This window comes from Polypterus senegalus, chromosome 5 (assembly GCF_016835505.1).
Source record: "Polypterus senegalus isolate Bchr_013 chromosome 5, ASM1683550v1, whole genome shotgun sequence".
NCBI classification, from domain to species: domain Eukaryota; kingdom Metazoa; phylum Chordata; class Cladistia; order Polypteriformes; family Polypteridae; genus Polypterus; species Polypterus senegalus.
The window spans coordinates 50645796-50673501 of NC_053158.1; the positions used below are offsets into that span (position 1 = coordinate 50645796).

The following is a 27706-nucleotide window of genomic DNA, read 5'->3' on the forward strand; positions in this document are numbered from 1 at the left end:
GAAGCACTGCTGGATTTCCATTCCACATGTATTTTAAAAATAAAACAAATAAAAAAAAAACTTGCAGTTTTTCATTTGTAGTGTGCATTTGCTGACCACAATGAGAATATTACAAGTGCTGTCAACAGATACTGTATATAACACTTAAGTCAATGCAGCATCACATGGCTATTCATGCATAGAAATTAGCCACGTGTCCAGCGATGATACCAAAACAAGCTTTAAAGGAGTCCTATCCTGCCCTTCCCCTCATCAGAAAACATGGAACATGCTGTGAAGTAATACAAATAAAAGATTTACTACTAAAAGATTCTTTGCTGTATGTTTGCTTCTTCTTGATGAAAATATCTGCACAGATAAATCAGAAACAGAACAGACGTTCTAACTATGCCCTGTCAAATGATGAAGTGAGCCAGTCCCTCACTGCTAGTATGTGGCACGGCCAATGTGTACCCCAAGTGTAAACACAATGATCTATATTTTATTTAGTTTTTCCTAGTTTGTGACTGTTTGTTGTGTTTTGTTCATGGTATTCACTCACAGGTTAGCACTTCTGCCTTATAGTTCATTTCTCCTATTTGGTCACCATATTCAGTCCAGCAGAGTTGGTAGTCTTTTCTCTTGACTTTAGGGACACTTAAAAGACCATTACACTATTAAAATCCACTCAACACTATTTTAGATCTTCCTTCCCCATTGACCTCAATGCATTTTGCAGAGTTAGGCAAAGTTTGAGAACATGTTCATGATTTCTCTGAACTCACAGTGAAACAGAATGGGGTTCACTCATCATTAATGGAATGCAGATCCTGAAAAAAATAGCATTCTCTGTCCTTTCTTATATAGTTCCTCTGACTTATATGACGAGTCTAGCCTGTCATTGATATGAACACCAAAGAACTTAAGTAGTGCACCACCTCCACATCCACTTTCTGACTGGATATAGAAGCTCTTTGGTGTGGCTGATGTTGAGTTGCAAACAATTCTTTTTGCACTGAGAATCAAAGTTCTCCATCTGACTGCTATATATACTCTGTCTCATCCCCCCTGTCAATACATCCTATCAGTACAGAATTTAATCAGATAATTTCTGCAAGTTACAAGACCTGGCATTATATTTATAGTCTGAGTTGTAAAGAATGAAGAGAAAAGAATACAGGGCTGTTCCTTATGGTGCTTCTCCAGTGCTACTCGCATTCATCTCAAAGACCTGTCGTTGAGCCTCATGTACTGCAGCCTGCTGGACAGATCATCCATTATCTAGGACACCACAGACTTACCCACTTTTAAATTTCTTTTAGAATTAATGTAGTAATATGCATTCTCTTACAATGCTTGTGTGTTGCATGGCTAACCACTGAAGAGCTCTTCTGTATTTTTTCTACAGATTAAACCTAGTGAAGGAGGCTATGGTTTTTATTTAGAGGAAAGAAATCGGGTGCCTATTGTCAAATCTGTGGAGAAAGGTTCATATGCAGAGGTAAAGTTACACATTGAATATAAATTTTCTTATTATTTTTCTCATAGGCATTTTGAAAGTCTTTTTTTTTTTCTTCAAGAGGAGAAAGTAGACTATTTTTAACATCACAAAAAGAGATAGCCTGTGGGGCACGTTTGGGGAACTGAGCTAAAGTCTGACACAGACAAATGGCATCAGGTATTCAGAATATGATGTGCAGATGAAAAGGTGGCCAATTATTATTCACTGTAGTCGAAGAATATCCCACATGCCCTGAGAAGAACGTTGATTCTCTGAATGCTAGTTGTCTTTATGGAATGAGTAGCATACAGATGCATGCAAATAAGTGAAGATAAGAAAGTTAATCCTGAACTTGCATGCCTTTAGAAATTCAGCACTGATTATTTTTATAAATATGAGTATATGCAACAGTAAAGTAGAGCAGTTTTAGCTATAAATGAATAATGGATTGTAAATAACAGTAAAATGTTTAATATGCAAAAGGAAATCAACAGGAGGGTCATTTGTAATTTGTAAATTATATATTTACATGGTTATAATGTTGCACTGCTGCCTCTCAACTCTAGGAAGCTGGCTTTGAATCTCGGCCCATTCAGCTGTGAGGATTTTTTTTTGTTTTTTTGTGAGTACTCTAGTTACATTCCAGAGATGCATGTTTGGTTAATTGGTGACTGTAAATGGAGTATGTCATTCTGGATGTGTTTACGAGAATACCCTGAATTGGAGTAGCATCTCATCTCGAGCTTGTTGTAGGGTTATGCAAAGTGATGCTGAAGTTCTGGTATTTCATGAACCTTAATTAATTGAGTTAAGAAATTTAGATAAATGAATGCTTAGGTGATTAATAGAGTTATCTTCTGTGTATGCAATACTGGTAGACGAAAACATGATTATAAGTGCTAGAATGGATCCTATAATAGGACACTGCAGAAAGTACTTGAAAATAGTTAACACGTTTTTTTGTTTTTTTTTTTAACAATGATATTCCACCTTTTGAATATGGTTGTGAAAGAAATGTCTATATCTACGTAACAATTGTCTTTAATGGTTTAAATTGTTGTGCTCTGTTAAACTGTACATGTGTTTACATGTGGATCCTTCCACCCAAGATATATTCTTCTTCTGTGAGGTTCATCAATACTGTGATTACAACCCTTTGGATGTTTTCAGTCATTATAACTAATTTCCATCAATCACATTAATTTCATGATATGCTTTCTACCCTTCTGTGTGCATTATGTATTTTGATACTCTGTGTGTGTGTGTGTGTGTGTGTGTGTGTGTATGTATAATACATGTATATTATATGATATATATAGTTACCTGTAGGGGGTGTTGCAGACTCCCAAAACCCAGACATAGCTAAATCACACAAAGCGTAGGTTAAAATAAACAGGTTTTATTAGCAAAATACCTTGAGAGAGATTTCTTCCACCATTCACAGGTACAATTCATTTTGCTTCCCTTTATTTTCCATTTCTTCCTGTCTATTTCTCCTCCATTCCTTCCCAGGTGAGCTTTTTCCGTCCTCCACATCCAACTACAACTCACCTGGGTGAGATGGAGAGGCTGCTTTTCAGCTAAAGCTAAGTTTGCCACCTGGATGCACTTATAGGTCAGGCATAACCACTGTGTAACAGGGGATTCTGACCCCAGCAGCTCCACTTAATAATACCTGAGGAAACCAACAGGGTGGCCATTGTAGGTGTCAAAATGGGAGCCATGTTAGAAGGATACCGCTGCCCAGCCTACTGGACAAAATATTGTCCCATGATGTAGTCTTCCTTGCTCTTTCCCAAATAATGGCCTCCCAACTGAGAAAGATACCACTAACCAACCCAGATGGGATGCCCATCCACCCATATCATTAGAAAGGCTTCTGCTTGGCAAGGTAAAGAACCATCCACCTTGGCCGAGATGCCAGCTGACCTGTGTTGTCTATGACTATATACATACTATATATATATATATATATATATATATATATATATATATATATACAGTATATATAATATACAGTCATATGAAAAAGTTTGCAAACCTCTTTGAGCCTGCATAATAATTTACTTTCAACAAAAAAAAGATAACAGTGGTATGTCTTTCATTTCCTAGGAACATCTGAGTACTGGCGTGTTTTCTGAACAAAGATTTTTAGTGAAGCAGTATTTAGTTGTATGAAATTAAATCAAATGTCAAAAAACTGGCTGTGCAAAAATTTGGGTCCCCTTGTAATTTTGCTGATTTGAATGCATGGAACTGCTCAATACTGATTACTTGCAACACCAAATTGGTTGGATTAGCTCGTTACGACCTGAACTTCATAGGAGGTGTGTCCAATCATGAGAAAAGGTATTTAAGGTGGTCAATTGCAAGTTGTGCTTCCCTTTGACTCTCCTCTGAAGAGTGACAGCATGGGATCCTCAAAGCAACTCTCAAAAGATCTGAAAAGAAAGATTGTTCAGTATCATGGTTTAGGGCAGTGGTTCTCAAACTGTGGGGCGGGCCCCTCTAGCGGGGCACGAAGTAACAAAAAGGGGGGCGTGAAGATGTGAAAAAAAGAAAGCAAAAATCAAAAATATGAAAAATACATCTATTGAAACCAAAACAAATTAACTTAAACTACATTCTGATACTAGAAAAATAAATTTAGAGTTAGATAAATGTTAATAAAAATTAAATAGGTATAATAAAATATGCATCTATTATATATATCATTAATTAAAAAAGAACAAGTTGGTATTAATGGGCTCCTTTCAAAAAAACGTTAGGGGGGCGCGATGAAGACTGTTATGAAAACTCGGATCACAAATGATTAAAGTTTGAGAAATGCTGGTTTCAGGGAAGGCTACAAAAAAGATATCTCAGAGGTTTAAACTGTCAGTTTCAACTGTAAGGAAAGTAATCAGGAAATGGAAGGCCACAGGCACAGTTGCTGTTAAACCCAGCAGGTCTGGCAAGTCAATAAAAATAAAGGAGGATTGTGAGAATGGTTACAGACAACCCACAAATCACCTCCAAAGACCTGCAAGAACATCTTGCCGCAGATGGTGTATCTGTACATCGTTCTACAATTCAGCACAATTTTCACAAAGAACATCTGTATGGCAGGGTGATGAGAAAGAAGCCCTTTCTGTACTCACGCCACAAACAGAGTCGCTTGTTGTATGCAAATGCTCATTTAGGCAAGCCAGATTAATTTTAGAACAAAGCGCTTTGGACTGATGAGACAACAATTGAGTTATTTGGTCATAACAAAAAGCGCTTTGCATGACGGAAGAAGAACACCGCATTCCTAGAAAAACACCTGCTACCTACTGTCAAATTTGGTGGTGGTTCCATCATGCTGTGGGGCTGTGTGGCTTTTTCAGTGACTGGGGCCTTTGTTAAAGTCAAGGGTCAGATGAATTCAACCCAATATCAACAAATTCTTCAGGATAATGTTCAAGCTTCAGTCACAAAATTGAAGTTACGCAGGGGTTGGATATTCCAACAAGACAATGACCCAAAACACAGTTCAAAATCTACAAAGGCATTCATGCAGAGGGGAAGTACAATGTTCTGGAATGGCCGTCATAGTCCCCTGACTTGAATATCATCGAAAATCTATGGGATGATTTGAAGCAGGCTGTCCATGCTCGGCAGCCATCAAATTTAACTGAACTGGAGAGATTTTGTATGGAAGAATGGTCAAAAATACCTCCATCCAGAATCCAGACACTCCTCAAAGAATATAGGAGGTGTCTAGAGGCTGTTATATTAGCAAAAGGAGGCCAACTAAGTATTGATGTAATATCTCTGTTGGGGTGCCCAAATTTATGCACCTGTCTAATTCTGTTATGATGCATATTGCATATTTTCTGTTAATCCAATAAACTTAATGTCACTGCTAAAATACTACTGTTTCCATAAGGCATGTGATGTATTAAAAGGAAGTTGCTACTTTGAAAGCTCAGCCAATAATAAACAAAAATCCAAAGATTTAAGAGGGGTTCCTAAAGTTTTTCATATGACTGTGTATATATATATATATATATATATATATATATATATATATATATATATATATATATGTAATAGTGATAAAGGCCCGACACAGACTGACACCAGAGCCATGGGCAAAATAAACAAAAGGTCTTTATTTTTTTTCAGCCGTGGGACACATCTTCCCCGTGTTCCACTGCCCCTACACAGCCCAACCACAAATAAAACACCCCAAATCACACTGTTCTTTCCTCCACTCCTCCCAGGGCAGATTTGTCCTCCTCCTCTTGACTCTGGCGCCCTGAGTAGTGGCTGCAGTCTCCCTTTATAGCCCACCTGTAAGTGATTCAGGTAGTAATTAACCTAAATTAGACTGCACTTCTGGGTGTGGCTGCGTTGCTGCTCACATGGGCTCAGAGAGCCTTGCAGCTCCTCTTGGCGGTGGCCACGGAGCCCAACCAGGATGAGCTCCGGTGTTCCATAGTACCAGCCCCGATGCAACCCAGAGGGGCTGCCACCAAGTGTTCCGGGGGATGTAGCTTGCATCCCATCACTGCTCCCCCAGATCCAGTGTCGAAGGGGCGTCCTGGCCAGGTATTGGCCCCGGCTGTCTGCCACAATATATATATATACAGTGTATGTATGTATATATACACTATATATATAGTGGACACTGGCCTGGACACAGACAGGTAGACATGGTTTAATCCCACACACACGTTTATTTACAACTAATATATACAAATTGTGCACAATCCCAAAACTCCCCAAAAGTACAGGTCTTTCTCCAATGCCTTCCTCTCAGGTCCGCCTCCACTCCTCTCCACCAAGACTTTGTCCTCTGCACTCCCGACTTCAACCATTGAATGGAGGGAAGAGGCCCCTTTTATACACACCCGGAAGTGCTCTAGGTGCCTCCCGATTAGCTTCTGCCAGCACTCCCCAGTGTGGCGGAAGTACCGGCTGTGCACCCAGAAGCATTCCAGGTGTCCCAGGTCGACTTCTCCCCAGCACTTCCGGGTGTGGCAGAAGTGCTGAGGATCAGGGCGCCCCCTGGCAGTGACCACGGGCCCCTATAGGGCTGAGCTTCCAAGCTCAGTTCCTGTGGTTCCCAAAGCCACCAGGGCGGTCGCTCCCTTGTGGTCTACAATACATATAGTAAAATGATAAAGCAGGAAACAGAAATCAAAAGTTTTCAAAAATAAGTAGTGTTTAGGAAAATATCACATTTTTCCAACAAGAAGACCACTGCAGAAGATTTTTTTTGTAATCTGTTGTTGCATTTTTTGCATTCATATCGCATTTTCTTTGTATCTTATTAAATCTAAAATGTATGTATTAATGCAGCAGGAATTATTATTGTGCTTAAAATATTTATTTTTCTTTCACAGATGGCTGGTTTGGAAATTGGGAAAAAAATATTTGCCATCAATGGAGATTTGGTGTTTCTAAGACCTTTCCATGAAGTGGAATGTTTCCTGAAGCAGTGCTTTAATGGCCGGAGACCTCTTAGGGTCCTCATGAGCACCAAGCCAAGAGAGTAAGTGTTTGAGGAGTGATTCTGTGTGATGTTACTGTAAGCACAGCTTGCCGGAGTTTATTTACAGTATGTTGCTTTTGCCTTTCTCATCTATGTAGCTGATCAGTACTTTTTTGTCTTTATTCTTCTATTTGCCATCAATTACTTTTATACAGTGTGTGCCATCACCAGGCACATTACAGAGCTGAGGAGAGTACAGTAGAATTCCATTTCAGTGTCTCTGAGATTTCCAGTTTACTTTTTCAACAAAACACAAATACAGATTTATTAGATACAATTAATGAACCCCTAATATGAGAACTTTGGAGGTGACTCATTTAACACAGTGTTAGATGAAACAACAAAAATAAAAGCAATGGCACAAGATAACAAAACAGGATATGTTACAATAGTGCTAGACAAAGTAGCAAGATTAAATTTTCTGATCAAGGTCAAATACAGAAAAAACTATAAAGAAGAGAACAGAACAGGAGACTGTGCTTTAGAAAATTACTAGTAAATATTCACTCATACATCTTTTTTCCAAAACCATTTTCCTATTACAGATTCATAAGGAGCACAATCCTGTGCCAGCAAATACTGTGGAGCACATTCAAAGACATTGCGTTATACCGGGCCAATGTAAAGTTGTCAATTGACCAGCACATACATCTTTAGGATGTGGAATAAGGCATTGGGAAATGTACAAACTGTGCATGCACACTGACTGGGACAAACATTAAACACAGATTATTGGAACTTTAAGGCGCTGGCATGAAGCACTGTGTTACAGTGCTGGCTTCCTGTAAAGATGCTGGTGCCAGTATGTTACTTTCACATTGTGTTATCTGTGTAAACTGCAGAGCAGACTAGTTAATTCAATGGAATATGACATAATTGAAAAAAATCTAATTTGGTTTCTGTATATTCCTTTATTTTAAGGGAACATGAATGTGCAAGTATTGATAAAATGCTGCCTCTGCAATAATGTCCAAACGAAAAAGAACGATCAATTTCAATATTAGCTGATAAAATAGTAGCAGCAAACTGTACAATGCTTGCACAGCTCTGTTCTTTTATTTTTCACAGCATTCCTTATGCCTACATGATTCTTGGCACTCTGTTCTATACTATTTGGGCAACAAATTATAATTGCCTAGAAGGCAAAAGTTGCTACTACCAGGGGAGAAGTCGTCGTTAATTTATACTACAGCCATCCTTGAATTCATTGCAGACTTAGTTTGTATGCAATCAGATTGTGCCATTAATTTATATTTCTTACAGTGGGGGTAATTCAAAACTAACGATTTCTGTGCTTTTTATTTGTTATAAAACTGCATTGTTCAGTAGCTCAGCTCACTGCACGTTTTGCTGCATTTACACATGAACTACATCTGGGTACCAGCTGAACTAGCACTACCCGGAATTTTTCCTGTGTGTTTATTTTGCTGGTGTGTGACCTTGTTCTGCATTATAAAGATAATGGTTCAATCTTTTCAATATAACTCTGTATTGCAAAAATTCAATATAATAGTCTAACAGTACTTTGTTTTTTTATCCTCCTAGTTGCTTAACAACTAGTCTGTTTCTCATTATTAGAGGTTTCAAACAAGATACAGTCCTTTACAATGCTTATAGATTGGTTCATTTCTGCCATTTGTCCTCACCTGACTCTCGTGTGCATAGCACAACTACTGTTACAGTGTTTTGTGTATTTAAATTTATTCTGGGCTTTATTTTGTTTATTTGTTGAATGTAAATTACTCTTTTGAGGGTTTTCTTGTGTAAAGAATTCAATTCTGACATTTATTTTGAGAATGAAACTCTGAATCCATCCATTATCCAATCCACTATATCCTAACTACAGGGTCACGGGGGTCTGCTGGAGTGAATCCCAGCCAACACAGGGCGCAAGGCAGGAAATGAACCCTGGGCAGGGTGCCAGCCCACCTCAGGGCACACACACACGCACACCAAGCACACACTAGGGGCAATTTAGAATCGCCAATGTACCTAACCTTTATGCCTTTGGACTGTGGGAGGAAACCCACACAGACACGAGGAGAACATGCAAACTCCACGCAGGGAGGACCCGGGAAGCGAATCTCGGTCCCCCAACTGCGAGGCAGCAGCGCTACCCACTGCGCCACTGTGCCGCCAACTCTGAATGATTTTGTTTAAATATTTTCATGTCTTTTTACCATGCCATGTTTATTGTTCATGGGTGTAGCTGTCTTGGGTAGTTCTATTTTAGTGTGCATGTTCTTGGCTAGTTTCTTTATCACAGTCCATTTGCTTTGACTACGATTTTTGTTTTCCTGATTTGATTTTGGTGAAAGATAAGATGGATTTTGCAATGCAGACCTTTGCCAGGAATTCTGATTATGTCTCTTTGCTCTCAAATTCTCTCTTTCAGACATAAGAGCTTCAGGCCATACACACAGGTGAACTACCATTCCTCTTGGGTTCACTTTTGGTCCAGCCACCTAGGATCAAACCATAAGCATTTATCTTTGCAGTCTATTTCCACTTATGGAACTTAACTGACTTTGTGAATTAAGTAATTTTTGGCTTGTTAGGTTAATAGTGTTGCTATCTACAGGTACTTTGATGGTGCAGTCATTGTGATTTATATATTCTGTGTGGGTGTATATATACTGTAGGTATGTGCTTACAAATATTTCTTTAGTCTTTGTATTCTGGAAGGTAAATTAGCACATTACATATAAACACCACACTGCATGGGGATTATATATATACTGTACACCTGACTCCAAGCAGTAATATTGGGATTAATAAAGTATCTATCTATCTATCTAATACTGTAATGGCACTGACTCCTGCATCAGCTGAGGCTAACGTAAGCGCTGAATTTGTAGCATTTTGAACTGGCATTCCATATACGAGTTGGGAACCTTCAGTGCCCATGGCATGGGAGCCTATTAAAATACTGAGTCTGCCACAGTTGCATGATTACCATACTCGTGTGGCTATAGTTGGTCGTCCTTCTAAGGAGAGCGAATCTACGTAAAAGAGTGGAAAAATGAGCAAAAATCCTTTAAGTTAGCATTGGCAAACACTACAGCATGCCACAATGTATTGACTACATCAGTAAAGTACTCTTGTACTGTGGACTAACTTTCTTCATACTCTGCTCATGAATCAGCACACTTTCTTTTTATTTTTTTTTTTTTTATAGAACTATCAAGATCCCAGACTCAGCTGATGGCCTGGGTTTTCAAATTCGAGGCTTTGGCCCCTCAGTTGTACATGCAGTTGGTAGAGGTAAGTCAGTGGTTAATACAGAAAATATATTAAAAAGCTTGTGGTCTTTTAAATATGGTTAATTCTTTGGACAGCTATGTTGCATTTGTGGTACCAGGCCAGTATTTTTGTTTCTGTGTTGAAATATGAAAAGTGATACTTTCAAAGTTGATGTATCACTTAGTATAAACAGATTTTTATTGCCTTTGTGGGATGTGCAGTGTTTTTCACGCTATGTGTTGTTGAAATACCGTGCCAGTTGATCTTTGTGAGTACAGGAGCAATTCCTTTTTTTAAATTCACACATTACTAGAACAGCAGAATACTATTTCAAAGCAATTATTTGATTAGTGTCCAACTAGGATCTGAACTCAGCATTTTGAAGTGAGATAGTAAGGGAAGGGCACAACTTTGTAAAGCAAACAGCAAAACAGAAATTAAGTTTGTTGGTTAAATGTAAATCTCTTATAAAATAGTAAGTGCCATATAGCCTGTAGACACTTGGAGGAGAAAATAAAGCAGAACTCCAGTTAAAAGCCCTTTATAGAACATATAGACTCACACCCAGATTCGCCCATTGTGGGCCCATAGAACATACAAAGTTAATTTAAACAATATCATAAATTGTTCATTACAGGGAAGTTTAAATAGAAATGAGACAACTGTTGAACGAAATCTGACAAAAAGGAGTACCTGAAAGTAACAAAATACAAGTGGATGGGCATCAGACTCTGAAAAACTTACATTATCATTATCAGATCTCATTATCAGCAAGATCTTTTTGATTTTTTTCATTTGGTATTTTGTATATTTTGCCAATGAATAAGTAAATTCCCAGGATTCCAGTTTTCTTGTTGAGTTCACATACTAACTGTTTTAAAGAGAAGTTCCCCTGTTCAGATGAAATACAACTATAATAAGTACAAAAATAAGTGTGTAGAGCATAGAGGAAGTACATAATAGTGAGGCTGCAGCAATTCTTTCTTAAAATAGTGGAAAATGTTTTGAAAAGTTATAGGTTTATAGGTTAATAGTGGACAAAGCATTGATAATTTTCCACCTTAATATGACTTTTAAAACTAAACAAGTTAGGAAGTTGCAGTTAAGACAACGCACTGCAGCAGGAAATTGCATAAATAGATTAAAGGCATTACAGTAATGACAGTTAATGGACCAATTTCTCCAATTTGCAAAGGCAGAGTCCTGCTTGTTGTGGCCACGGCCTTGTCGGTGGACTATATTGTAATTGGAGAATGAGTGGTGAATTACATATTTAGGATTTTTACTGGAGCTTCATCATTAGCTAACTGTGGAGACAAAGACAAACATGAAATGCACATGTTAAAAATCACGCAACTATTGTTTTACAAGTGTGTGATTCCTTCAGCTTTGTCTTTGTTAAATGTGCTAATTTTACAGTTCAAGCGGCTTATTTTACAGTTTCTTCTTATTAATATTCCATTCTCTCTCTCTCTCTCTCTCTCACACATGTAAATAAATATTTTAATTTTATATTCACAAAAATGTGTTCTGAAGTGTGTTATACTGTGAAACACTTCCTTCATTTTTCAAGTGAAAATGACTGTGTGATAAATACTTTAGTGTATGTTTGCAGATTGACCTTAAGATTATCACTTTTTAAATGAATAATAAACAAACTTATTTTTACCTAAAATCCAAGGATCGCTCTAAGGACAGTAAAGAAATGAGAAGCAAATTACAGATGACCCCTACTACTGAAAGAAAAACACATAGTGAACACATAGTGAACATATCCCACTGTCTGCAAGGTACTTACAATAAATGCCTCAAAGTTTGTCTGCAATATAACTGTACTCCAGACTATCAACATTGTTCAGAAGCTACATTAACATTTGGAGTTTAAGAACTAGTTTTAGAATGATAACTATGAGAAGCTCAGGACTGGCTGTACTTATGGGTGTCATTTAGATTGCTGTATTTGCACGGCTCTAACCCTGGAGTGTATAATTGGTATGCACTTTGTTGTACTTCATGAGATTCTAGATGAAGAGATAAGTACTTTCTGTACTTATGTAGAGTATGTACCCTCTTGACGTTTAAAAAGGCAATAGTTCCTTTATCCTGATTGGGAGAAGAGCGTGAACAGTTGCAAAGGTAGGAGACAAACCAAAAAATAATGAAATATTTTGGTTCTGAGTTATCATTCTCAAAAGATGAAAGGGTGAACATTTATTTGGTGTGCTGTTGTACTGTATTGGTGTTTGTTTCTTATTGTCTCCTTTTCTTTATCTACAATTAAAGGCATAAGGGCTATAAACCCACTTTCCTCATATATGCATTATCAGTTTTGGGACCATCTCTAATTACAGGAAGACGCCAAGGTAGCAGATGCCAAATGATTGCACTCCTCCTGACTTCTTAATTCTGTCTCAGTATTTCTTATTATATCTATATTCATAACTTTATAAATAATCCATGCATATAATTGAGAGCAAACAGTCAAGGAAAATAGAGATTAATAGTGTAATTCCCTTTGGATCTCATTGTTTCCTGGTAGAATGTGTGGTTCTTTTACTTTATATGCATTGTTTTACAGATTTTCTTTTATAGATTCTCTGCATATCACAAAAACAAGAGATCTCACTTCAATACCAGCTAAAAATTATTCCTTTCTTCAGCCAAACTGTGCCACTAAACTGATTAAATCATATGGAATTCTTTGAAAGTGGAAACAGTAGATGTGTTTTATCCATTTTAATTAAGAAGAATCTCTTTTATATGCTGAAAAGACTAAACATATATTGAGTGGTCACTTTTTAGGTATGACAACCTTTTTCATAGCTGGGCCCACATTTTGTCTTGGGATAGTCTGAATGCATCAGGGTGGTCAATGGTTGTTGCATATTAACGGTTATCTGTCAAGAGATCATTCCATCTCATTATACAGATGCTCAATTGGGTGGACATCTGCATAAGCCATTGCATTCAAATGAATTACTGCGAACATACTGGAACCATTCTAGGACTCTTCTAGGTTTGAGGTATGAAGCAAATTCCAACTGAAAAGGACAATATGCAGATACAGAAGACATGAAGGCAGAAACGATGTTCAGAGATACTGCCACAAGTGTTAGCTCTACTGTTGTTAAGGGACCCAATGTACTATACCACAAGAACACACCTCAGTTCATTGTACCACTACCGCCGTCCACTACTATTGACTTTATTAACACAATGTAGCAGTCTGCTACGTATTGTATTTTTGGACAGAGGCCAATTTTGGTACACTTACTATATAACATGGTTGTATTTGAGGAGTTGGGTAAACCTCAGCATGGTTGCTGTTCCTGACATTGTTTGTACCCTCTGTGATGTTGCATTTAGATCCACGTAGCTCTCTCCTCCTTTGAATTGCATACACACAATCCTGTTTACCCAATTAAATGGAATCTTCTACACACTGCATGTGAAGCAGCCACTGTTTGAGGAAACTAGCAAACACTACTTATTAACACCATGATCTGATATGACATGTCAGGAAATGCAAGCTCTACCTGAATCCCCAGAGGCCTAACAAATATAAGGCTTTTAGTTGGCCAACACATCTCACCAGGTTTTCCAGGGATAATATACTTCCACAGATTCAGTGGAAATTAATTTCCTTCATAGTCAAAGAAACAAATTATTGTTTGTTTGCCTATAGAGTGTAATACTTTTCATGTCTTTAACTCTCGTATGTTTAACTGAGAGCCTCAAAGTCCGGTGTGAAACAAGTTGCTCATATTTGATATACTGTAGAATTGCAAAGCTGATTAAATATAAACTAGTGAAACACACGCCCTAAAATAAAATGTAAATAAAAACCTAGTTAAAGGTAAGGAGGTGTTGTTACTGGTTATGTTTTCTAAACAGCTACTTCTTTCAGTTCCTCTAGAAGTTATAATGTATTTTGGCAGCTTAAAGAGAACAAACAGAACATGGGCTTGTGGAGACTGCGAGTTAAAAATGAAATAAACATTACCAGGTGTAGTCCACCAATATAATGATAAACTTGGTTATGAATTCTGAAACATACGTATTGTGTACTGGGGGATTATTAATAGAGGTTCCCATCCATTCAAAAGATAAGGAGCTGTTAATACTTCATACATTTTATAAAATGTTCATTCTTTCACTTCCTGTAGAAGTCATAATATATTTTTTTCCTTTTAGTGGTTCATATACTGTAGAGTAAGCTGAACCCTTCCATTTTGGCAACATATTCTTTTGTTGTCACCATTAAAAAAATACAGCTTCACAGACATCACGTTAGTGATCTACCTTTCTTAAGCAGTGCTTTTCAAACAAATATCGATTAAGGATGTAAAAATTCTGCTTGCATATGCTGAAATGTTTAGAGTATTTGAAAATCTTTTTGTTTGTTGGCACGTAGCTTCACTGTGCTATTAAACTAGCTAACTAAACTCCAGGCGCTTTAGTTACATATTTTAAACATGAAAGATTAGGTTGACATTCTGTTTACATTAGGTGTAATGATTTTCTGCTTACACAATCACAGGTTTTTGGCAAGGAAAATCAATGAATCCACATTATGGGGTTTCAGAGTAGTCCTTTGGATTGTGATAGTATTGCCACCTATGCTAAGCACTCTTTCTGATGGTGCACTGGTTGCTAGGTTACAAAGATACTTTTTTTGCCAGGCATCCACATTCAGGTACAGCTCAGATGTTTGACTGAACCATAAGTCACTCGTCATTGCAAAAAAATTTGCCGTTCTTTAATTGCTTCGCAACCCTCTCTCGGCAATCGCTATATATATGGAGAATGGCCGTATCAGAAAAATATTTGTGACTTGGAAGATTATATTGCACATCTAAAGTGTGCATCAGTTTCTTAAAACCCACATTGTCTACAACTTTGAATGGTGCCATATCCTTAGCTAGGTAGAATGTAACCAATCTCAGTCACCTCTTTCCATCATTTGCTGCTTTTATCATATTTTTCCGACTGCTCTAATGCGTCGGTCTACGACAACTGTTTATGCTTCACGACCATGTGAGATACTGATGAGTGGGGTTGTACTGACCAGACTGAAACAGTCTCTGCATGTTCCTTTGGGTGTCTCTGTTTAAGATGATTAAATAGATTTGTCGTATTGCTCCCTAAAGTGCTGACCTTTGTCTGACTAATTTTACATATAACTTTGCTTTATGCAGTATCTGACTGTGCATAGCTGAACCACTGCCACACTACTGATGTTGAGTCCTTCTTTGGCACAAGCTCCTCATCTGCCATGCTGCTTGTGCATTTTTAACTTTTTCACACAATAAAGCTGTGATGGGGTCATGTGATATCATTTCGCCAATCACAAAGGGAAGTCATTCTGTTGGTTTGTGGACTTGGCACGGATCCATCAATATCAAGTATTAGAAGAATATAAAAGATCATGATCTGTACGGTTCTCTTGAAAAGTAGATGGTGGACATCTTTAAGATCATTCACAATCCAAAATCATCAGATTGCGCACCTCTAACTATGGGTATGCTAGACTGTGATGAAATATAATTACTAGTGCTACAGTATATACTATACACCTTGCACAGTAATGTGCCCTGATTCATCAGATGATTTTATTCTAATGCTTTATACAGTAGTAAATGCAGTGTACAAAAAAGGTGATGACTGCACTACAGTTAATCACATTTCCTAATTAATGGCAGGTAGCAATACAGTAATTGCAGTGTTGTGTGTTTCCCTGTGGGCAACTTTAAAATTTCACCAAAACATTTTAAGACATGTTTTGCCCTTTTCAGATCTTCTGAGAGGCAACTTGCTTTCTGTTAGAGTAGGGTTTGTTATTGCCTTTTTGTTTTTGTTCTGAGCATTTTTAATACGTTCTTCACAAGCAGTACATGACCTTTCTTCATCATTATGCAGACTTTCAAGATGTGGCTCTAATTTCTGAACAATGACATTCATTTGGAGGGACAACAGCTAAACACAATAACTGCAATATTAAGTGCTTGCATTTTAATAACATAAAACTAAGCTAAAGGTTCTGATTTTAGACTTCTTGACATGTAGCTACAGATCTTGACATAACATTTCTTTTGTCCTTTTATTTTATTTTAGTTACGAAAAAAATTGAGTGTGAACTATTTTTCGTCTGAGAAGGAGTATCCCTAGAGATATTCTGTATTTCTATCCTGACATCCTAAAACAATTCTAAAATAAATCTTATGAGGAACAAGCAAGAGATAAAATAAATAACTTTAAATCTTTTGTCAGAAGTCCAATAATATCACTTTCAAAAAGCACATTTTACTGCAGAAAGTTAAAAGAGCACAGCCAGCAGTCATTGGTGTGCTTTCTCCATGAAACACCTCATAGAGGGGACTGCCAAGAGTTCCATTCCGCCACAAATCTTTTTGGACCCTGTTTAAAGTTACATGTAAATGATATACTGAGTGGCCTACTTACTTTATATCCAGATGGTCATTTATGGGTTTGATTGTGGCTGAATATTTTAACAATCAGTTTTCTTGTGAAGTAAAACTTGCTTACAAGGTCATTTCCCACAGGAAAATTCAACCAATGACACTGTAGAAGTGGTTAAATATATTGGCATGTTTAGAAGCATGAGTTGCCAAATTGTTGTTTAATAACATTAACTGAGAACATTTAAATTGTTGCCAAATCTGGCATTAACATTGTTTATGGGCAGTGGGAAATTACGACTTAATTTGAGTTGATTCAGTGGTGTGTGGTCACTGTAGATTATTGGGTTTCCTCATGTCTCCTCCTTCAAACTTGTATTTTCAACATTTTTCTCAACTTGAAGTGTAATGTATATTTCTTAGTAACTGTCAGCTCTTCTGTAATGTTTGTACACTTTAAAAAAGAACCAAAGTCTGTCAGGAGTTACAATGTTCTGACATATATAGTGTCTTCCAGTGCCCATTGATGGTAATTGGTTATTAGAGAAACCATTGTAATTACATTAGCACCACTGAAACCTGTTACTCTGTCCAATAACTTGTTTGTTCTTGGGTTTCAGACAACTGTCAGTTCTGGGTTCAAACATGGCCAAAGTGAAACATGTCAAATTTACCAGCACCCATTTTGTCCATTCACAAAAAAGTTTTATTTTTTCCACCTTTTCCTCTCAGAGATCAACCTGAAATTGTCTTGTGATGCTAATCGTTTATTTGCTGTTTTAAATGAGTCTTCATCTGTATCCTGTTTCTTTCAGAAATTTGCATTTGCCCTTCAGCTGCACATAAAAATGCATTCTGCATAAAAGCCTTAGATTTGCTTGCTCCTTGTAGTTTTACAAGGTACCGTACTGGAGTCACGACATTACAGCCATTCAACTGCATTTTGATGTATGATGAAGACAGCCAGACTTTTTTTTTTTTTTTTTTTTATTCATTCATTCATTTGAAAATCTATTCTTATTGAATTCTTTTTTTATGTTTATGCTGCTGTTCTTTTAAAGTACACTTTCAATCTAGGATTAATATTTCTTGACAATTCATGGTGTGCTCCTTAAGATTCTTTTAGGTAAATGCTAATCTTTATCTAGATGCTAAAAACGAGGTCTTTAAAGTGTTTAGGGTTCAGGTCAGTAACAAGGCACACTTGAGCTCTAAGAATGCATTTGTATTCAGTGGGCAGAAGAGAGACTGTCCTCATACCATCATAATTTTGGATTGTTAAACATATTTAACTTATTTAACTCTGTTGGGGTTAATACTTCTACTTTATATTCAACACATTTTACATTTTTGACTTTTTATTTTATTGGTAACGAGAGACAATCAGTGTATTATGAGTGTGAGTGTGTGTGTTTATGTGTATATATGTGCCTTCTGATGGACTTGCACCCTGTCCAAGGCTGGTTTTCTACCAGATGAGACTGAGGAAGGCACTGCTGCTATATGATTGAATTGAGAAGGTATAACCCAAGGATTGGCAGCCATTTAAATCAGTAAGAAGTATTTATTTACCAAGACCAATATATCCTTTTTAATATATAGGTACAAAATGTCCGGTTAGAAGTTGGTGCAAAATTAAAGCTAACCCAGCATGAGAAGCCAGTCCATCACAGGCCACACTTGCATTCATTCTCACACTCACTCCTGAATAGTTTAAATATACATAATCCAATTTAACTGTTTGTCTTTAAACTGTAAAAATAAACCACTGACAACAGGAGGATGACATGTAATATGGAAAGCACCAAAATTCCTTATGGGCTAAATTATTTATAATTCATCCATTCATCCATTATCCAACCTGCTATAGCCTAACTACAGGGTCACAGGGGTCTGCTAGAGCCAATCCCAGCCAACACAGGGCGCAAAGCAGGAAACAAACCCCGGGTAGGGTGCGCACACACACACCCACACACCAAGCACACACTTGGGGTCAATTTAGGATTGCCAGTGCACCTAACCTGTTTGTGTTTGGACTGTGGGAGGAAACCGGAGTACCTGGACAGACACGGGGAGTACCTACACAGACACGGGGAGAACATACAAACTTCACGCAGGGAGGATCCGGGAAGCAAACCCGTATTTATAATTCAAAGAATACAAAATTATTAGAAGTTAACACATTTGTACTCTACTGTCAGCAGAAGGTTAGTTCTATGCCCTAGCCATTCCTTTCACATTAGTTATCCTACAATTCCTCCCATCTACTGCAGTGGTTTTGGTAGGCAATATTGATAACCAGGGGTGTACTTGGAAGGGAGGGGTCCCCTGGCTGGGCCCATCCTAGGTGTTCTGAAAGAACCATGGATAAAAAAGTATATAATGTCAAAGCTTAGGAGTTTGCTTAAATGTAAATAGGCACTACTCAAAAAGAGCAGGTAGTATGAGAGTATGAAAGAGGTTTATGGATAGCAGCAAAATCCCCAGAAATGATCTGAGATTATGAGTGATAGAGAAAGATTGACAGAGTATACAGTGCCAAAGAATTATACTTGATAGCATTTAGAGAATATAGTAGTATGTCATGTCAAGTAATAAAATCAAAGACAGTCTGGTCCTTCAATGCAGAGAGTGAGGAAAATATATTTAAAAACATTATTTTGGTACCTAGTTAATTTCACAATATCAGTTATTTTCAGTTATTAAGGTAAAACTAATAAAAGATAAAAACAGATAAAATAAAAAATAAAAACTTATTAGCAGGTTTTGTTTTTCACCAGTTTTCAGACTCAAGCTACCAATAAAATGTACCTGTTGTCCAGTAGATAGGTCAGCAGCTCAGAATATGTTGGAGATAGAGTTTGTGTGATTTTGTTGCCACTGGACATTTCTAAATCATAATTGATTTGTCGATAACAACACTCTGCTCAGGTACATAAACTACTGTGAGTGATTTATTTTTATAGAGGATTTCTCATTACAGTGCAAACTGACAGGTAAGCTGTCAATAAAACACCTGCAAAGTAATTTTTTTGGTTATGATCTACATCAGGAATGTTCCAAAAGATTTTTTACATAAAGGTTTTATTAATCAGTTATGTTTCAAAATCAGGATTTCGAATTATTACATACAACAAGTGCAACAAAAGCCAGCTGTTCATCACGTCGGACATCAGACCACATGAACACCCTGGAATTTGGCTTCAGCTTGCATTGTAACTTATGAATAGACCAAAGCTCTATAAGTTGTCATCTGTATGTGATAATTCTGCCTTGTGCCCTGGAAATTGATGAATGGCAGCTTTGAAAGTCGTCCAAAGCTCTCAGAAGTAGCATCACAGTTCAGCATTCATCACCTTCCTATCTTTCACTATCACTACAGATAGAATCTATAATGCATTCACTATTATAACACAACAAAATAACTTTCTACATCACGTGTCACCATTCTAAAATCCTTAATGTTGTTGCTGTTGTTAATTCAGCTCTCCTGCTGCAGTAAATTCAGTCCAACAGCCGGGGTCCATCATTTCCTGCAGTTCACAGGAAATGCGTAAACTCAGGGATAATGCTGTGCGTGCCACTACTGGTGAACAAGTTATCTCAGGGATAATGGTAAAGAGGATAATGAGGATTCAATGGGCCAGTTTGGTGGCACTAATATTTCTTTGAAAACCAAGGAATACATGTTTTTTCATTCATCATCAATTTTCGGGCCTCTGTAGCCCATTGGGGCCCTATGTCTGTTCGTGCTGATATTCTAACAGTGTCATGTGATGGGAAATTGCACTGAACATCTTTTATGTGCTGTGGTCGGGTAAACAATACCACTGCCTTAAGTTTAGTGCAGAGATACTGAGGAGAAGCTTTTTCCCGCATTCCTTCTGCATATTGAATATGGAATTGCATAAAATGACATGTTACTCTGTTGTTTACGCCCTAGCATTTTAGTTATTTATTTTGTTATTTTTTATTTATCACATATTTATAATTCTATTAATGATTTTTGAAAATTTGTAAAATCATGTATTGTTTCTGTCCCTTTAAATTCCTCTTAAAGGCATAGTCACTGGAGTTGAGGAACTAAGCAATTCACTACTATTGTTCAGTATGTATGATTTATATGGCCTTCTTTTTGACTCTCTTTGTTTATTTGGAATGCATTGAAAACGTGTGTTATGCTAAGATTTTTGTCTTTTGCAGCTCTAAAAATCCTTTGTATATTCTTGGATGCCCAACCCTCTTTTGGCTCATTTTTTTGAATTACTGACAGTAAAATAAAGATTTTATGTTGCATCTGCTTGTTTAGTTTTTGACCTCTATCTTGCTGTGACTTACTATCATCATAGGAATGCTAATTCTGATCGGCAAATTCTGTTTGGCTTGCACAAGTGACAGGAAGCAATGGGTGCAAGTGCCAACTTGCTTTTCACTATCAAAGCTTATTCTGATCAACCTCATCATGACAGGAGTCATCCACTCTGAATGGTGATCTGAAGTTCTCATAGAAAACATTTTTCTCCATCCTCTGAAAAGGCAGTCACGGAGCCTAGATAACAACACGTAACATTTCATTATTTGCACAGCATTATGCACAAATGTCACAAAAGTCCTTAGAGTGAGCAATCAATTGAATATTTCATCTGCTTTTATACTTTTTTTCTAATAACCATTACCTTATCTAATAAGTCACATCATTTAGCTCTTAATATTTAGAACTTTGTTACCTCCAATCGACTAACACCACTAGTAATTTCTGACTCATGACGATTCTCCCATTATTCTGAACACTGCTTCATTAAGAGGGCTATTTTACAGATTGTCCTACTGATCTTAGCTCCACTTCATAGGAGGGGGTGTATGGGCTTTCCCTTCAGTTTATCCCTTCTTTCGTGAGGGGAGTTTGTTATTCATTTACCTCATTCTAATCTTGGAAAATTACACTGGTAGCTTCTTTAAGATGAGACAGACTCCCAAGAAACTTGTAAGTGATAGACTCACTTTTATAAAAGTAACATTGCTAGTCACCATCTTAGATAAATCTGTTTTGAAAACTTTGTTGCTTTTGCCTTACAATTCTCCCAGTCTTAGCTCTTTTTAATTATGAAAATGTTTTGCATGAAGCGTAGTACTTAGAGGTGAAGTAGAATGCCATCACACTCCCTCATTTAGCTAGCCTTAGATTTACAGCATTTTTAGCTGTCATTTTTCACAGCCATTTTGTAGTTTTTGTTTTTTTCTTTGCATTGCATTGCTGTTACTGTGGTTTGTATTACTTAGTTTTGCTGACTCTCATCCTTCAGTCTCCCACATGGGTACATCTAGATGTGTATGGCATTTATAACTGCTGATGTTGCCAGTAGCCATGTTCCACATGAAAGGGGCAAAAGATTCTTGTAAACTGTCATCTTTTCAGATCTTGTAAATAGTCACAAAATTGCCCTTTCTTCTTTTTTTGTTACATTCTTGGAATTTATTATTTCTTGTTTTTGTGTTTTTTACTAGCCTTTTTTCTTTCAACACATTGAAATTTTTTATGCTCACTTCCTTTTTCCTCCTTGTCCCAACTTCTCAATATCTTTTTTGCTTTTGTCTTGTTCAAGTTGGTTTGTTTCTGCTTTTCATTAATGATGTGTATTTATGGTCTTCGGGGGCTAGTAACTGATTAGGTGGGCACCTCTTTGACCACATGGCTATCAGGACATGCCCACTAGGACTAGAAACAACCAGAAAGACTATGCAGTCCTTACCAGAACCAGTTAAGAAACAATGAATTAGGAGTAAATTATTTACTGAAAATGATATAGAAAATGAATAAGAAAAGACCAATCAAGGTACAGACTCAAAAAGGAAAATTAATTAGCACAACTAATTACTTATTGAGCAAAAAAATACAAAGATATTTTTTTACAATCCCAGATATTAAAAAACTAGCCTGCACAGCACAACACAACACAACAAAAAAACTAATTAAAACCTTCAAATACTTTTGCAAATGTAACACAACCCTACTCGTTATCCAGAACACTAACCCAGCAATGAGGTCAAGAGCAAATTCAAGAATTAAAAGCCAGAGGACAAAAAAAACTACAAAATGTTAAGGATTAGGACACCTTTTTAGAAATGGTTGCTGTTTTAGATAACTTTTTTCTGTTCATCTATTATGAATATTTTAAAGGTGTAAGGTGTAATATAACCATATATGTGTTTGATATAAATGGTTTTTCCTAAGTGAATTGTAAATATTTTTGTTGTCTAATTTTACGTGTGCCACATTGCCATTCTGTAGTTTCAGCGCTTTATTAGTAGGTTGGCAAGCCACATTGCACTGTTGCTAGACAGACAACATGCCACATCATAAAATCTCTACTATAAAATGCCGTGCAGCATTAAAGCTCTTTATCTGAAATTTTAGAGTTGGATTTGCACTGTTGAAATTGCGATGAATAATCCCCTTACTTCCCCGGGTTCCCGGCCTATTTCTGCCTTCATTCACAAACCTTGAACACCCTTAGACTTGTTCTTTTAGTCTCTGGTTTTCTGGTTATTGATTATTTCCAAATGTGTATCACAGTTTTACCATCTTGTGTCTGGTTATAATGTAGTCCTTTTTAACATTTCTTGGCAATTTTTGTTTAGACTGTATGATTTAGCCCTTTGATTTTTGATAAACAAGTTTTTAAACCTTTAAATCTTGACCGTCATTATATTTTCTCGAAAACATGTACATCTTCTGGTCCTTGTTTAGCACATCCTTGTATTTGCCTCAAGTCTTCGTTACCAACAAGCAATTCAGAGAGGATGGCTGGAACTTAAAAGGCATGTTTTGGGTACTCGTGACTGGCATAACAGAAATGGTAGAAATCTCTAAACAGTAAGGACTGTAGAGGAATGCCACTGGTACAGTGACAGCAAAGCACAGACGTAAGTGCAACTCTTTTATGAGAGCTCAGGTGGCTTCCATAATCAGCAGCACACCTGAGGAAGTGGCATTGATTAAAAATCTTAAGGGGGGCATTGGAATGGGGGTAATGATAGAGAGAGCTCCAGCCCAAGAAAGGTAGGAGTGCCAGAAAAGTGATGTAAGCCCTTGTGGGCTATCCTTCCTTAAATGCACAATCACAGGAAGGAGGGCACCGAGACTTCTAAATTGCCCTTTACTGGAGGGCACAAAACTCCTTTCAATTGATATTGATTAAAACATTGAGATGAGAAGCTGAGAGTTATCATTTTAAACTTATTCAAAGAACTAATATGTTAAAACAACAGCTATTCAGAATATTCTATTGGCATCCTAAGTATTATGGAAGCAAAGTCTCTGCAGGTTATAACCATTGCCACAAATGATGTTCCCTCTCAAACAAATACAAAATAATAATACCAAAAAATCATGTTGCCAGCGCCACCAATCAAAGCATTTATCCTCAAGGTAACTTGTGACAGACCTACCACTGACGCCAAGTAATTTGGGAGAACAGCAGGACATTAACACATATGCAGCTGGTATGACATACAGCTGCATTTCAAGTAAGAGATTATTTTTATAACATTATTAACACTTTTTCTCTTCAGTGTACAGAATGTTTTTTTCATATTAATTCCTTGGACTGTGCACTGCTTTAGCACATGTAATATTTTAAGTTTGTGATGTTTCTTACATTTATAACTAATATGTTCATTTTGTAAGACATGCATTATGTAGGTAAGTGGAAAACTAGGAAAAGTAAAGATTTTTTTAAAAATATGTGTTAACTATAATATCATGAATACTGTAGGCATGCTATTTCCATTTTATGGAAATGATTCCTGTGTGTTTGGTGCAGTACAAAACTAATGTAGATGATGTGTAAATGTATTTCTGCTAAATATGTCCAGAATTAATTAAAAATAGTAATGAAATAATGAATTTACTTTCAATCGATATCACATTCTCTTTGCAATATTATTTCTTCTTGGCTGTGAGCCACGGATACATATTTTTTTCTTGTTAGTCCTAAGGATTGTCAGGTATCATGCGGCATGCTGTTTTTTATTCTCTCCTCACAGAAACAACTGAGGTAGGTAAGCCCAGTGCTTTTTGTAACATCTCCTGAAAAGCCCCATTGTATTTTGAACTTGCAGATAACAGCAACAACATTTGTTTATGTAGGAAATTTTCATACAAAAGTTGCAGCTCAAAGTGCCTTGCAGGAAGTAAAAGAATGAATTACATTTACAACGTAAATTTTTTAAGAAATCAATAAAATCAGCAAATGCATACAGTACATAAACTATATTAATACATACCAACAGAACCAGAGAACGGCACAATTTCATAGTATAAGTCTGCTGTGTGGCCAATAAATGATGAAGAATAAATGACCTCCCTTACAAACACTATGGTCAAAGTAATCACTCAGTCTTGTGCAGCTTCATAATTCATGCTTTACAGTGCATTATACATTATTGTGGTTAAAATAGAATCAAGGAATGCACTTCATGTCATAAGGTAGCATACAGTGTAGGTGCAGCCAAAGAAACAGTTTTGAGAGGAAGAACAACAATATTTATATATATATATATAGCACATTTTCATACAAATGATGCAGCTCAAAGTGCAAAAGAAGGAAACAGTGGGTAGAAGCGCAAGGCAGATCATAGAAGCTGAGAGTTAAACTAAACACAAGAATCTGACATGTCAGTGAAATAAAGAAATGATTAATTTGCCATGTAAATCTGAATGTTTAGTCTGATAGATCAGTTGCACTTCTCTAGAGTAGATACCCTTAGGTCATGTAGTGAACAACAATGGAATTTGAACAGCCAGAATGCTGACAGATAAAAACGCCTTCACGTAACCCAACACCACTCAGTAGTTCAACTGGCAGAAACAGCCCCACCACTGTCAAAATAAATAAATTGAATGTGATGCACAGTTTTATTGTAACTGTCTTTTGGAAAAATATTAATGACAATTTTGTACACAATAGCAGACTCAGGACTTGGCTTCCTAGTACAGTATCATGAAATGGTGAATGGACTGATAAACAGGTGAATGAAAGGGGTAGTCTATTAATTGATCACTGAATTGTATTTAATCAATCTGTGTTATTTGTGAATAGTGTCAGTTGTGCTTTAACATAACTCATTTGTGTCACTACTTACCAGTAAAAATATACTCTACCATTTGCCTTTTGTCCTTTCCCTTCACTCCAATATATGACATGGCCTGTAAGTGTAATGTTTTTTTCTCATGGAAAAATACATAAAATGTTCTCAAATACCTTGCAAATATTTTTCAATGTGTAATATGTTTTAAATCAAAATAAGCATTACACATCTGCACCAGAAAACAGAGCCTTACTTGCCTCATACTATACTGTGTCTGGACTTTGACACTGTTTTATTTTGAACATCAGAAGTACACTTTCTCCGATACCTCACAGTTCTCTCTTAATCAGAGGTTTTTATAATTTTCTGAGCCCCTATTAAGGTCATAGGGATTAAAACGTCCCTTGCTGGTGTAGGTAGAACGTTATGCTGGATGTAGCACCAGTTGCAGGGCATTCGTATATGTGTACACCTCAGCTCATTCACAACAGCCAGCTAATGGTAATTCCATCTTTGGAATTTGTTGGAGTAATTTGGGCTATCAATTGGTGCACATTTAGTGTTTAATTTTGTTCCCAATGCTATCTGAAAGCCTTTTGTTTTTTACAACTCTGTGCAGGATCAAGCAGGTAGATGAAATCAAAGAGTGAATGGATGGACTTTTCTAAATACTAGTTTATTAACAGATCATCAATTATTTTAATAAAATGCTTAACATTAGATTATTTAGTGCAGAAAAAAAGAATGTTTAGATTAAATTTGGGAAGAGTTGGAAAGCAGTAGCTTTAATTTTCTTGGGCAGGTGTTTGGTTTGTTGTTGTGTCAATGGATATCAGTTGACTAAAACTTTACTTTTCCATGGATTATATTTTTTTAAACTGTCTATGTTTTTCTTTTAACTTATTTACGTAATGTGTCCTTGAGAATCATGAAATACACTAATAAATGAAATGTTTTATTATTATTATTATTATTATTATTATCTATTTATATAATTCACTAAGGCAAGACAACCATGGAAAGCTCACTAAGCTGCCGACAAGTGAGACACCTATGGTGCACGCAGGAAAGAGCCACGCTCACCAACTCCAAGATCATTGGATACGACGACAACTCACAGGGCCACGCCTACCAACTCGGACGCGACGACACAGAAAAAATGGCGTCATTTATATTCGTCTGTCGTAGAGGCCACATGCAGTGCAGGTCAGGTTAATATCATGTGCATGTCATGCACCTCCGAACTACGTTGACTGTTCATAGAGGCATGTTTCTAGCGGAGGTGAATTGCCATATGCAGCGTGTGAAACGGTTTGCGAGGGGTATCCCATGGGATCCTTAAAACAATCCTTTACAACTGAGGTTGAAGCACAATGAAGTAAGCAGTCTTTAAAAACCAACTTTTCGGTTATGACGCACGACCACGTTTTACACGCTACATACAGCTATTCTTTTCCGCGACAAACATGCGTCTTCTTAGATGCTCCTGCAGGAACACGGAAGATGTTTTCCTGCCCACCAACGCTCCTTTTTCACCGGACAGGGTCTACCCTCGCTCTCTATGCATTCACACTGCCTGCCCATTTGCCCGGACGCAAAAACTAACCGACCACCCAGTTAGTCCCTTTCGTCCGTGGTAAGAGTCCACATGCATGTCTGAGCCACGCGGTGTTTGTTATGCCGCTAGTTCACTATTGTGTTGTATTTTGCTCTCTCCAGAGTTCCATCTTTTCATTCACTTACTGTTGTATTCTCACACCAACCCGTTTTAGACATCTGTGTCTTTCCAGAAGTGTTTAGCATTCAATAAATAATTATGCATGACATTGACCGTGTGTCTACCCAGCGCAGACAGCCGTGGGTAAGCCGTTGAACCCCATTCAGGCTGCAAGCCGTGGAATTCACACTAAATGTGACTCATTACGTCCCTACACTTTGTGCACACCCACCTCC

The 27706-nt window shown here is 37.1% G+C and overlaps 1 protein-coding gene across 2 annotated transcripts in view; it reads left to right on the forward strand.

The window, feature by feature from the left end:
- Nucleotides 1-27706, forward strand: part of prex2 (phosphatidylinositol-3,4,5-trisphosphate-dependent Rac exchange factor 2) — a 512388-nt gene that overhangs the window by 282358 nt on the left and 202324 nt on the right. For both annotated transcript variants that reach the window (XM_039754613.1, XM_039754614.1), the window contains exons 17-19: nt 1388-1480; nt 6853-7001; nt 10180-10265. In XM_039754613.1, coding sequence (XP_039610547.1) covers nt 1388-1480; nt 6853-7001; nt 10180-10265 — 328 coding nt within the window. The remainder of the gene's footprint in view (nt 1-1387; nt 1481-6852; nt 7002-10179; nt 10266-27706) is intronic.